We start from the raw sequence: 14,202 nt of genomic DNA on the forward strand, positions 1-14,202 counted from the left end.
AGGTGATATATTTACTGATCTGTATCCATATGCCAATCAATCATATGGCAACCCATTCATCCAAATATGCTCACAACAATATTTTGTACTTAAACCAGGGTGTCTACAGGAATCACAAGGGCAAGTTCAATGTAATGCTTGTTAAAACCTTTTAAGTCAATTTTTAACGAAATGTAAGACTCTTTTCTTACTTAAAAAAGCATTGCAGGACACTATAAAGGTAAGAGTTGTATATACAGCTCAGTGGAGAGGTAAGTTATGTTAGGATGTGTCAGATGATTGTATGAACAGTTTCCTGACGTTTAGATAACAAGGTGCTACAGTAATAAATCTAATCAGGACTTTTTTCCCCCACAGTACCTGGGACAGGTAAGTACAAGCATTTTCAGGGGTTTCTCAATAGGTAAGTATAAAGTGAGTTGGGCTAATCAACAATAGGCAGGTTGGTGCAGCAGGTCAGAATAAAGAAATGTTGACTCCAATGTAGAATGTCACTCTGTCTAACAAAAAGAAATAAGTGCAAACACCACGACTTTTCCTACAGGTGGATAAGTGAAACTACATACAATGTTTATGCTGAAATTAAGACCACATAAGTTCAAACATAAGACTAATGTCTTTTCAGGCCAAATATTTATAAAATCAAATTTAAGACTGCATGAAGCAGGTCGTTACCTCATCAAACTCCTCAGTCATTTTACGGATGATCTCAGCGTTCTGCATGTTCCTGAACATCTCGATCCTCACCGTGCCTGATCACCGAAAAAAAAAAAAAAATCATATAAGATAATAGTGCTAACAGGAAAACAAAAAAATCACTATTCTAATGTTAACACATTTACTCAGGACAACGAGTTTCAGGAGAGGATTTTGACTGAACTGAGATGTGATCATTTTAGTCGTCTTACCCTTGCAACCCGAACACTGAATGAAGAAATTGATGAGGTCCAGAAGAGCAATGTCTCTGTCCTGTTTATATGACTCAATCCAATCATCTACCACAGACTGCAGACACACACACACACACACACACACACACAAGCACAAACATAGTTAAACAACAGTCTCCCTCTGCATCCCTCAGGTCTTCCTGATGCACAACAGCATGAATCTGAATCACACAGTCATACGCACTGGGTGTTTCAACAGCAGGTGCACATTTTTACATACACTTTAAATAGTTGTTGTATTGTTACATATTTTTCATTTCTAGATGCACCAATTATTTACAGATGACTGAATGCTGAATTGCTTTGTTTCAATGACTAATATAAAACTAACCCGTTGTTCATTTCTCAATTTCATGTGGGAAATTTCATGGTGGGAAATTTTATTTAAGGCAGAGTTTAAAAAAACAAAAAACAAAAAAAAAATCATCATCTGGACCCTGAAGTCAACTTCTATTAAGCTTTGGGCCCCGTGCAGGTGCTTTGATTTTCGGTTTGTGTTAAGAGTTAAATTGTTTGAATGTCCCACTTGAACAGTGACAAAAATGTTCAAAGTAATGAGATTAAAATATGATGATGATGTTAAAATAACTCATTGGTTAAGAAGGCTTTAGTCAGACAACTTAAACCATATCCTAACATGAGCCCAAGTGAAAGTTTACATGAGGGAATTTCATCATATTTAACCATGCTGAAATGCTGACTTAAGAGAAAAAAAAAATCAAAATGCCAGTCGGACAGGTAGCAGCTACAGGCCGATTCATTGAATACATGTATTTTTCAGAGTATGAACAATTATGTTAAAAGAGAGAAACAAAACCAAAGATATGCTGACTTGCTGTGGTAGATTCCATTCTACTGCATAAACAAGCAGGTGAGTGAAGATCCCTGTCAGTGTGTGCCCACCTGCATGGCACTCTTGCCCAGTTTGACCACCTCGAACAGCGTCACAGGGTCTCCGCCTTCTCCGTTATGCTGAGCCACACCGTTTGCTTTCCCTCGCCCTCGGGCCAAGGCCACACCTTTGTCAGTCGGTGACTTCCGAGGCTTTTTATTGGATGTCTGCGGACAGGGGGCAGACGAATTCAATTATACAGGAAGGAACCAGGAACACTTGTCCACGTAGAAACGTGTAGACACACACACACACACACACAAAAACAGACACACACAGTCCAATTAATTAAAAGGGCTTTTTTCCCCACTTCTTTTTCACATACAAACACACACACACAAAGATACACACTCCTACCGGTGGTTGTTTCCCAGGTCTCCCTCTCTTCTTCTTGCCTTTTCCCTCTGGGTCCTCCATCTCACTCATGCTCATGCTCAAGCCCACCGTGTCTGTTGCCCCGGACTCGTTGGACGAGTCCCTGAGACACAAAACACAAAAAACAAGTTGAATAACAGAGATTCAACTGTTCAAAGGCAGCAATATTCTCTGCATTCATTCAATATCAAAGCAAAGGTTTTATTACAGGGAGTGAGAGATGATGCTTTGCAACAATGTGACATAACATGGGTATTGAAATTGATCCTGCTAGAGGTTGGTACGCTCACCCTGACATTACAGCCAAAAAAAAAAAAGGTTTAATAGAGCTGAAATATTTCAGATATCAAAACTGCTACTGAACAATGAAATTTAGTTTCAGAACTGAGCCCTTCAGATTCAACCGTCAAAACTGAGACTGCAAATGTGAGTCATTCAAAAGACTTTAAACCAGGCGACGTTTCAATCTGTGTAATCTCTCACACACATGGGCTTCCACTCACTATTTCCAGAACAAGGGCCCTACAGTTCTACCTTTGTTGCAGCACCCTCTTGTAAAAGTAATTGTTTTGAAGCAGATGTGCAACTGTGGCTTCACATAAAAGAAAACACAGAATATAGTCACCAAAAATGAAAGAGACTGGAAGCACCCTGCAAATCATCAACATTTTATCCAAGCTCTTATGGCACCAAAAAACTGCATAATAAGCAGTGATGCATAAAACATGCAGATAATATTACTATATACAAGATTACGCGTGTCTGTTTTTATAATGTTATTACCTGCATATTTATAATTACTTACATGTTTATGTAAAGCCATTACTTGAGCATCAGCGGCTTTATTGTCCTGCTGGAATAAATACTTAATTTTGTGTGAAGTCCTATATATTTCTTTCATTTTTTGTTTAACTGAGGATTTTTTAAAAAAGTATTAGCACTTATTGCACCAGATTTCCACTTAGTGTGCTCCAAATGTTTCACTTTGAGAGAACATGACTTCTTCCAGAGAGAAATGCCACCCAGCGGCACAGATAATCTGTACTCACTGTAGGACAGGGAGCTCCGAGGTGATCATCCTGATTGGTGAGGGTGGCGGTGAGGTGTGCAAGTGTCCGTGTGTGTGTCTTCAGGACTGGCTGTGTGTGTGTGTGTGATGCCCGAAGGCAGAGGCACGGGGCGCCGGCTCCGAGGGGCTGAGGTCTCTGAGGGCAGGGAGGGAGGAGAGGCTCCAGGACTGACAGCACTCAACACACTGGCACTCAAAACTCTTTGGCCCCTAAACAACAACAGAGAGAAACAGGAGGAATTCATGATAAATCCACATAATTGAGTATTATAAGTGGGTAGAAACTTGTAAAATACGCAGTTAATTGATGTCCTTAGAAGGCGCAAAGTAGAGACATTGTTAAAACATTAGAGAAAGGTTATCACTGGCATTATGGAGTGACTGAGTACCTCAGGTTTTGTTAAATTGAGCCCTAACAAACAACTTCTCAACATGACTTCAACATAAATTTTTGCCCACAGTTTGAGTGAAGTCTAAAGTCTGAGTGTCCAAAGGAAGGAGGAAGTTAATGTCTGTAAAATGTCAATGAAAACGCAAACGAGAGAAACAGCTCAATCTTTCACTCTGGAGCAAAAGAAGGGGGGTGAACGGGGAGAGGAAGACACCAACTGGCCACTTTGAGAACTACAACAGCAAAATATTGTGAGGTCCATGTACAGTGGATCTGCTCACACTCAGGAACGTGGCGAATAATTGTAGCAACATGCATGAAACTTGCACAAAAATAACAACCAAAAACATGCCATAGTTCAAAACTTGAGAAACTTCCTTTGCATATTTCGAGCAATATATCAACTCAAAGCTGCTGTGTATTTGTGACTGAACTACAATTTCAAAGTTTGGGAAAGTAAGGAGATGCAGAAGCCTTGCATCTCCAGGGAGAAAAACTCTTTGTTAGAAAAATTTTGGGAGGTAAATACGATTTCTAGCAATATGTGGTTCAAATAGTGGAGAAACCCAGTAGGCAGCAGTGATGCAGGCTCAACAAAACAATCCCAAAGTGCCTTGCAGCCGGAGCTGACCCTGTGGGTCAGTGCTCATTAAGATGACTGGCAGCTAAGTTAATTAAAATATTGGTTGAGTACCTGTTCACATGCAAATGAGAGCCAAAAACTGAGTTGGAGCAGTACCGCACTTCTCCACCAGAGGCAGTATGATCCACAAAGTCCTCTGCCCTAAGTCTATCTCCAGACTCCTTAATTGGATTTTAACAGGGGAAAGCAGCCTTAGAAAAATTACCTAACCCCTAATTGACTAAGAGCAGAGTTTAAGTCCAGTTTTGTTGATTTTCAAAGTGTCTTAAGGGTGTATTTTCCCCTGCGTGTGTGTGAGTGTGTACGTGTGTGTTTGAAACTAGGTCTGGGCAACAGTAGGGGGCAGGCTAAGAGAGTGTGTATTTAAATACTCGCTTCCACACAGTGTTTATACTGAGGAATAGCACAGGCAGGAGAGCCCTCTGTTTCACACTACACACACACACACACACACACACACATGCACATACACACTACAACCATCTCTGTGTGGCACAGTGCTCTCAGTCAGTCAGTGTGAGAAAGAGCCTGCAGGTGAATCAAAACTCCAGTCAAAGCATGCATCAAGTGTATTCATATGAAATAATAATCTGATGTTGAGTTAGTTGACAACAATAATATCACATTAAATCAGTACCTGGCTACTTCCAAAGCCAAATGAAATTTCAAAGAAAGTGGCCACAGAGGCCAGCTGGAGTTCGGGGCTGCGATTTGACCTGCACACTGTGATCCACACCAGCTACAGATCGATGTGAGGACCTGATATTCCCGCTGCTACTGACATCAGATCTAAAAACGCTAGAAAGGCCTGATTCTGCTGACAGGGCTACACACAAAAATGTAGAGTAAATGATCTTAGTTGTGCAGGGATTTCAATACGCAGATGGACAATGTAAACAGGCAGGAAAATATGGCATGATGATACATTAACAGTTAACAAATACCTCCTGCAATACTTGTTTTATTATTTGATCATCCTTTATTATCTACAGCCAGTTGTCTGTGCATGTAGGCTCTTCCCCAGCTTTAGAAGAAAACCTCCTAATGAGATGGACTGGGAATGTATGTATAAAACTGACACCTAGGGAAAACAAACTCTGAAGAGGGGATAAAATCATCCCTAGCAAAAACAGCCTCACCAACCATTTGCCACTTCCACAACCCGGGGAAACATTCATAAACAATAAAAAAAAAAAAAAAAAAAAAAACTTTGCAAAAGCACAGGAAACTGGCATAGAAATACAAAAACAGGGCACATCTACATAGACTGGAGCAGGAACGCTGTCGCTTTAAACCCTGGCAGGGAGAAAAAGAAAAAAAAAAATCACTGGTAAATAGTATTAACTAAATGCAATTTTAGTGAGTGTCTGGGTCATACAGTACCAAGAGTACGCCTACATTTTTAGTCAAGATGACCTGAGAGATAATAACAATACTGGTCCTGGCTGTGATGTACCATACAAATACAGTTGCAGGAGCTCATTTATTTATTTATTTTAATTTATTAATTTATTTATTTAAAATAAATTCAATAAAAAGGTAAATTGTGTAACAAAGTACTATTATAAATGAAGTATTATGATGCTACAGAGATACCTTGGCCTACTGATCATATCATCCAGATGTAACAAAAAAATATTAGAGATTACACATTAAGTACCCATTAAGACCTAAATGCTAGAAAAATCTTCGACGAAAAAAAATTTAACATAAAAATCACAACAGTGGTGAGAGAAGCCTAACTTATACCTGCTCTATGAGGAACTGGGGTTTGAATAAACCCAGTTACCTTGGCTGTGTTTGACAGGGAAAAGGACAAAGATTCTGTTTTTTTTATTATTATTATATAATTGAATCATTCCATCTCGTCTAACCATCTAGAGCCATTTATAACTTGCACTGCAGTTCAGATAATTAAATTAAGTTAAAAATAGCTCAGACGTTGTTGGAAGATGCCGGAAGTGCGGTGAACTGATTTTGTTCTTCAAATCACTGGGACTAGGAATCAATACATTCATAATTGATTCATAATAAGCAATCACATCATCTGCCACAACAATCACGAGCAGCTTGATGTGACCGGCCAGGCGAAAGACAAAAGAAGCATGACTGGTCCGATTATGTAATTTCAATCCCACCCCGCCCCGCCCTGCCTGCTACTAATACTCCCCTCCACTACTAAAGATGTCCCACCCTCCCCCTCCATCATCCCGCTGCTCTTCATGGATCATTATATCTCAGCTGCTCGCTGAAATGCACTTTCACTTCCCCCTTCCCCATCATCCCTCTCTGTCCCACTCAACATCAATTTCTCCCTCTCTCAAAAGGGACAACAGCTGATTTACTTTGAGTCAGTGGTTGCGTCTTGAGTGTTTTCTTGTTCCAAACATGCCGAGAGAGAGTGAGAGAAAGATCAGGGGAAAAGAGTGTTTGAGTGTGTGTGTGTGTGTGTGTGTGTGTGTGTGTGTGTGAACTCGCACATTAGCTGGGTGTCTGCCTGACGCATTATCGGCCAACAACTAAATAATCCTCAATGAACACCAGCTTTCCTCGTTTTCTCTACACACTGGCTCTCTCTGTCTCACTCTCTCACGCACACACACACACACACGTGTACACACATACACACACACACACAGGGCATAGCAGCTTCGACAGGAGGCTATGAATAATTTGCAGGATGTCTCCTGAACTATTCCTCAATTTTGGAGGATAAGAGAGAAGCTGCCAACTGTATTCACTTTGCACCTCTCTCTTGCTCTCTATCACACTCACACATACACACATATACAAACACACACACACACTCATATACGTGCACGCGTGCACACCCGCACGCACGCACACACACACACCAGTGCAGAAGCTTATTTCTGGCAGTGGGAAGGCAGAGCGTTATAAGCGAAGGCCGGTGCCTGGTTAGAGGCCAGCAGACTTGCTGTTTCTCTGCAGCCAGCATTTCAAAACACTCACCCTGAGAATCCAGGTGTTGCAATGGAGAGTGTGTGTGTGTGTGTGTGTGTGTGTGTGTGTGTGTGCATGTGTGTAAGAGCATTTTGTCTTAGAGGGTGTCCAACAGGATCAAGGGACCAATTTAACATGTATTGTAATAAAGTTGTTCAGGAACTTCACCAAGGTTTATATAAATCACCTTTGGGAACACACAGTATTGTGTGTTTGCAAGTGTTTGCAGGTATTTCCCCCCTTTTTTAACAAACCAAAGATACCAAACCAAAAAAAAAACAAAAATATGCCACCAGCAATCTAAATTGAGAGCCAAACCAGAATAAAACATCTCATGTAATGAACTAAAACAGAAAAGCATAGCCTATTTAAGTTTCATTTTATATAAAATTTGATATAAACTTTTCACAATGTGTTTAATATGAGAACATTAGCGGATAATAACCACATAAACTTTTAAACAGACCATTTTCTTTCACTGGAACTCATAACATTTCTGTGTATAGTCACTCACTTTGTCCAAAAACGCTCAATATGAACAAGTTTCTGGAATTTTGTGTTGCCTGTGAACCAGTTTTTAACGAGAGGCAAGTGGAGGCTTTCAGAGATTCAAGACTGGTTCAGAGGATCGACGGTTCAGAGGATCAAACACATTGGCTCCAACTGCATACAAACTTTTTTGACATGCACGTCTGAATAATTTTGAGTAACTACTGCAGAAGTAACATCCTCTGCTGAGACTGCTGCTTAAAAACAGCTAAAATACAAATTACCCTATCACCTGGTCCATCTTGGTTTGCTAGGGCGTGGGATTTCTCAACAGTGTGCATCAAGAACGTTTTATTCCACACACTTAACAAACCTCTTTATTTTGCATACATGGAAACTGTTTGTTTGGAAACTTCAGTCGTAGGAAATTCATTCAAGAGGGAAATGTATTCTGCATGTAATCGCAACCACTCATTCCCCAACACAGAGCAAACAAACTCCAGGGTAAGCAGTGTAGTTATGAGCACTGCTTCAGAAACACTAAAACAAACCCTCATGTTTACCATCTGTGGTCTGCCCAGTCACTTAACTGTGTGTGTGTGTGTGTGTGTGTGTGTGTGTGTCTACTTAAGAGAGAGTGTGAGAGATAGAGAGAGACAACGAGTGAGCATCCGAGAACCACTTAACATGCATGACATGTTCTCCAGGAGGCAGGCCGGCGTTGCTATAGCAACTGGTGTGGGTCATAAGCCCGGCGGTGACGGCATATTTGATTGGCTGAGTGCAGACAGGAGGGACCACACTGAGAGGGGAGAGCAGAACATAACAGGACCAGTTATAGATCCAATCAGGCCTCCGTGGAGCCTGACAGGCTTTGCCCCTTAAACAGCCAATTACACACCTCAGAACAGCACCGCACTCAATGTAGGCCAAACAACCCCATTTGTTTTCAGACGTGTTATGATCATAATTATTCGTCACAACCTTTGGCATTAATGATTTGAGGATTTTTACCATGTGATACTTATACATGCCCTTTGTGATATACATCACAAAGGGCAGCAATTATTAGGCTACTATTATCATCATCATCATCATCATCATCAGCAGCAGTATTAATAGTATTTTTTTAATTTATTTATTTATTTTTTTAAATCAGAGTGGTGGGTGCTCAAAAATGGACTCCTAAACATGGCACTATGGTGCTGAGTCCAAGTAGTAGACTATGAATTACATTTTAACACAGCAAACAATGAGCAGCATCCATGTTTGATTAAAAATCTAAAATATTGAAAAACCGGCATCTGTATACCGCATTGCAATTCATACTGTAAATGCAATATTCAGCATTTTGAATAATTTTTTCCCCTTTGGCCTAGAAAACCATAAATACAACATGTACAAATTTGCAAACCTTCACTTTATCGAAATATGATGCATTTGTCTATATATATTTTGAGAATACAAACCCCGAATCTCGTTCTTTTAAAAACTTTATGTAGAATATTTGCCATGACTGTGCAGCGAACCCTCCTCCCCCTTCACAGGTCAGATGGCTCAGCAACACAGGAGCTGGTAAAGATTCAGTGTCTTGCTCAAGAGCACTACAACAAGACAGATTCCTGCTGCAGACGGCAGAACCTAAACCCACATCCTCTAGCTGAAACATGCGCTTCCTGTTGCAATTTTATTCGACACTGTCACCATTTACAGCAAAAGTAAATGTTTTAATCTTGCAGACGTGCAAGTAGTCTACACTTACAAATTGTGTTGACATTAGTAATGATTAGACCTAACTGTGCAGCAGCAGCAGCCCTGATCATACGCACAACTCATTATTTTGAATACTTTCCTAATATCAAGTTGTTTCTCCTCCTTTTGTGCAATCTGTGCTTCAACTGTCTCAAGAATTAAAATTCCCTCAATGACTGAGGAGGATTTAACAGGTGAAAACAATAAGGCAATCATCACTGGATTCACCTGCTTAGTCTGCTCCATGGAAAGAGCTGGTGTTTCTAATATTATGCACAGCTAGTGTATACACACACGCACGAGCACAAACACTCCTGCCACTGTGGTCCCTGTTGGCTGATTCCTCCAACAACTATAACCTGTAATGCATCTGCTATAATTGGCCATTATCTCCAGAGACAGAGTGTAGTGAGCCCATGTTTTCAACACTGTGGGCAAGAAATGCCGTCTTCGAACCACCGAAACACGAGGCTGGATTCTCCACTAACATCATCAGCATGGAGAGAAAAGGAAAAGATCCAGATACATATGCTATACACCAACATCAATAAAGACAGCCTGGGCTCTCTTGCTATTTCAGTTTACTTAAATTGATCTAATAGCTCAGCTGCGATATTTCAGGATATGAGAGAGTGTTTCTACCCTGATGAGTGGGTAAAGAGCTTGAGCTTTATTTGTGCTACCTAATCTAACAAAATATGAGTTTATTATACTGTAGTGATGTGATTAAAATGATAGGAAAAAAGGGTGAAAAGCAGAAAAACTAAATCTCCGACAAATGAGTGGGAGGGACGAGCTGAAAGAATAAAATCTTGGGGAACAAGTCTGGAAAAAGGAAAAAAAAAAAAGAAAAAAAACACTCTTGTATTATTTATTATCCATTTCCATGGAAATAGCATGTAGGGTTGGAAATGCAAACCACACAAGACAATGTAACAGAGAGAGATATGTGCTCATGCTGCAAAGTCCATTAAGTTTTATTAATGTGATTCATGCTGCACCACACTGGAGTCTAGAGGCTGAGGGAATAAAATGTGCCTGTAGTCTATTTTAGAAGCATTTGTCTAACAATTATAGGTTGTGTGCAGGTCAGTTGCTTTACCGATATGCTAGCAAAGCAACAAGACAAATTTAGACTGTTTTACCAGTGTCTGTGTTGCCTCAGGTATAGAGAGGTGGTCCAGTGTCAACAGGAATTTAAAATCGAGCTGCTGGTTAAAGTATGAAGCGGTGTGAACCCCAGAAGAGTCAGAGCTTAGAAACCATTTCAGTAGAGATGCAGGGAAGCACACCCAACCAAAACTTATGTCTACAGTTTTAGCAAAATATGCTCCTAAAATCCAAAGTGTACTTGGTTAAAAGAAAAAGAGCTCAAAAGACGTAGAGATGAGCACTCTTGATAATTTTTTGCAGGTGATTTTATTTCTGCACTTCTTAATGAAACTGAATCAAATCCATCTGCTACCTGGAACAAAACATTACAACACAGCCCCTGCTCAGCCTAGTGGTAAGCACATTTTCTTCAGTCACAATGACAAATGAATTCCTCAAATCAAATGGAGGTTATTGATCCAAGCTACAGAGTTAGTTGATAAAAGCCTAACTAGAAAAAGGTGCATTTTCAGAGTAAAATTTGTGGGCTTTCACAAGGCAGAGAGAAGCACTGCTCCAGCAGTGGCTTCTATTGCCTCAAGAGCCAACAAGATAGCTAATAATTATGTGAAAATTTAAACTGTACGGTTCCGGCTTGCCCCGTTTTAGCCCAATTTGTCTCAGAGTGCTCCCCTGGCAGCCGCTCCCACAGCCCACAGGGAGGCTGGGAGATGCAGGACAGAGCAGAGACCAGAGGGCTTTTGATTTGTTCCCACATGACAAGGGTGTTACTATCTGCTTTAATGAGCCGGTCTCACAGAGAGACACCATATTTTGTCAGTTTGGGTCCCACACAGAAAAAATTCACCATCTCCAGCTGTACCCTTTTGTTTGCATGACAGGAAATGTGTGATATAAAAGAGGGCGTAATCAGCAAAGGAAATTAACACCAGTCACCCGCCAAATACGTGTAATAGAAAAGAAAATAGAATAGAACAGATCTTTATTATGCACTGGTGGAAATTTGTCTTCATGTATTCTGCCAGTCACTTGGCAGGTCGACAGGCATTGCTTACTGACCCTTATGTTTTCTGAAAATCTACTTGGCTGATAAAGTAGTGAAAACAACTGGTTCATTTAGGTTTTTACCAGACACTGTGGTTAACAACTATGCTGATAATATGATAATATTTGCATTTGCTCTAAACAGTCTCTTCAGAGGAAGCGGCAGAAATAATACAAAATACAACCATTAGCAATTACATTGCTCCACTGTGTGCCATAGGCAGTGTGTTTCCATCATCTTAAATTTACTTCAGTTCTCTGAGAAGCAACGGCATGACAGGCAGACTTGAGCTGATGTTTGCTAGATATCTAAATCTAATTCAAAAACTGAGGTCAAGGGGACCAGTGTTGTCAAGTATCACCAGCAATTTGCTTAGCTAAAGTTGCAAACAGGATTTGTAATACCAGCACTTCAACACATCTACTTAAGCTTCACTTTAGCTCTCGGCTGTGATTTGGCGTTCTTCATGTGGCAGTAACGTCAATTTATTTCTAAATGTATTCTGAGTCCAACTCATATTTGTAAGCAGTGTTTTTCTGAATTAGTAACACTGGTTTTGAGGTTAAGTATCAGCTTTTTTCCACAGATATGACTTTGCCTTTCATGCTACCATAACTATAAAGAAATGTTGAGGCTCTGATACCCGTCATCTATTCACAAGAGCAGGGTAAGAGCAAAAGCCACCACAGAGAGAGAAGAATGCCCAGTTTATTACTTAATAAAATGTTGACAGGTTCATAAATCAACAAGACAGTGCTTAAGGTAATACAGTTGGGGAGAGACAGTAGGGACGACCTTCTCTCTCTCTATTACAGCAACAGGCTTAGCGAATGTACTGCTCTGTAGAGCTCTAATTGACTGGCACAAGCTAAAGCTACTTAACTTTGTCTCTCCTGTCTCTGTACGCCACAGCCACCGACCAGCCCTGCTGGTGCTGCATCTGGCTCAGACTGATGCGGATTAACCCTGCACCATCGAGATATCCCTCGCTCTGCCTTTCTCTCTGCCTCTCTCAGTGGCTATATTCAAAAGCGGTGGGAGTACAAAGTTGGCAGCAGGGCCAAAATCAAATATAACAATATCTTACAATAATCAATAATTACACTAAGGAGATTTCTGGTAAACAATCATTAGCAATGTGGATATGATAACCAAGAAGGTAGAAGCAAATAGCAGCAAAACTAGAACAGTCTTGTAAGTACAGAAAATTGTGTCCCTTTACTGTAATGCAGGCTTTAAAGCCAGGAAATGATTATAACACAATATTCCAGTATATGTCACAATATTATAATATACATCATAACATGGTATGAATATAATATCGTTGTATCACTCAGCCCCTAATTGGCCAAATCAGACATTACAAACTGGTCAAACTTCTTCCCCACATAAATGGATTTTAACCCTTTCAAAGCCCTACTCCCTAGGGCTGTTACCGTAGCAACCAATGCAGCACAGATCTCAAATTAAGTCATTTTTTCCCCCTTTCTTGTCCATTATTTTCTCACACCATTATCTGTCATGACGCTTTCAGCTTAGGGAAGATTAGACCCAAAAACAGCCTCAGCTACTGTTAACAATCTGCAAGTATAAACCATATGGTGTCTCTCGTCTCAGCCCGTGCATGTTAAAATGAGAGCAGACTCTGGTTTTCTCAATGTGGTTTTCAACACGTCATGCCGATGTTAAGATGTCAGGTGGGGGAGGCAGAGTGATGCACCTCTCCTCTGCCTTGTCCCTGAAGCCGACAAGAGAGGTGTCAGGGGTGACAGCTGCGTGGTGGTGGGAAGATCATTTTCAGCTAATTAATTTATCTTTCTGAATGGTTCACCTGGTATTCAGAGGAATCAATCCACAAGTGGAAGGTCACAGCTTCAATCATCAAACCCAGGTCAAGCTGACACAAGACTCCAGACCCCTATGAAAGATTTTGAAAGCTATTTATCCATTTCTACTCCTCTTCTCTTGCTGCATGAAAAATCACCGGGCCTAATTTGAAAAACAAATTTTTTTCAGTCTTCAAAATGAACAAATTTTATGAGAAAATGTCTCAGGAAGACTCCTAACTTCAATACTAACCCATGAAGTGCTTAACTCTCATGCCAGCAATCTTTATAGGAGTGTGGGAGTCTTTTTTTTTTTTTGGTGAATATTTCATTTTGGAACTAAACTCATATGCAGGCCTGCCTGTGTCTCACTGGGCTTTGTGGGGAAAAAAACTACCAGTTTCAAAGTGTGTAATATAGTGTCAAGTGATTCAAAATTTAAAAAGAGGGAAAAAAAATCGTTATTATAAACTAACGAGGCAAAGGCAAACACTAAAAATAAATGAGGATGAGTATATTTAACCACCTGGCTCCATACAGCACACCAGACATAAAGCATCACAATGGCAGTAATTAAGACCAATAGCCTGCAATTACACAAGACAGCTTCAAATGTTGGTTTTAAGGGAATGTACGAGGGGAAACAATTTCGTCACAGCCCATTACATGTTGTCACCTCCTTTTTCACTGGTC

At 40.3% G+C, this 14,202-nt stretch overlaps 1 protein-coding gene across 2 annotated transcripts in view; it reads right to left on the minus strand.

The window, feature by feature from the left end:
- stag1a (STAG1 cohesin complex component a) overlaps positions 1 to 14,202 on the minus strand; it is a 47,077-nt gene that overhangs the window by 19,050 nt on the left and 13,825 nt on the right. The window contains exons 2-6 of one of the 2 annotated variants that reach the window (XM_030044328.1): positions 3,267 to 3,496; positions 2,200 to 2,320; positions 1,854 to 2,009; positions 909 to 1,005; positions 676 to 752 (exon numbers count right to left, since the gene is read on the minus strand). In XM_030044328.1, the coding sequence (XP_029900188.1) occupies positions 676 to 752; positions 909 to 1,005; positions 1,854 to 2,009; positions 2,200 to 2,320; positions 3,267 to 3,295 (480 nt within the window). In that variant the 5' untranslated portion in view covers positions 3,296 to 3,496. Of the gene's footprint in view, positions 1 to 675; positions 753 to 908; positions 1,006 to 1,853; positions 2,010 to 2,199; positions 2,321 to 3,266; positions 3,497 to 14,202 lie in introns of those variants that run through there. The other variant, XM_030044329.1, reaches the window with a different exon arrangement.

The sequence above is a fragment of the Myripristis murdjan genome, chromosome 22 (assembly GCF_902150065.1).
Source record: "Myripristis murdjan chromosome 22, fMyrMur1.1, whole genome shotgun sequence".
NCBI lineage: Eukaryota > Metazoa > Chordata > Actinopteri > Holocentriformes > Holocentridae > Myripristis > Myripristis murdjan.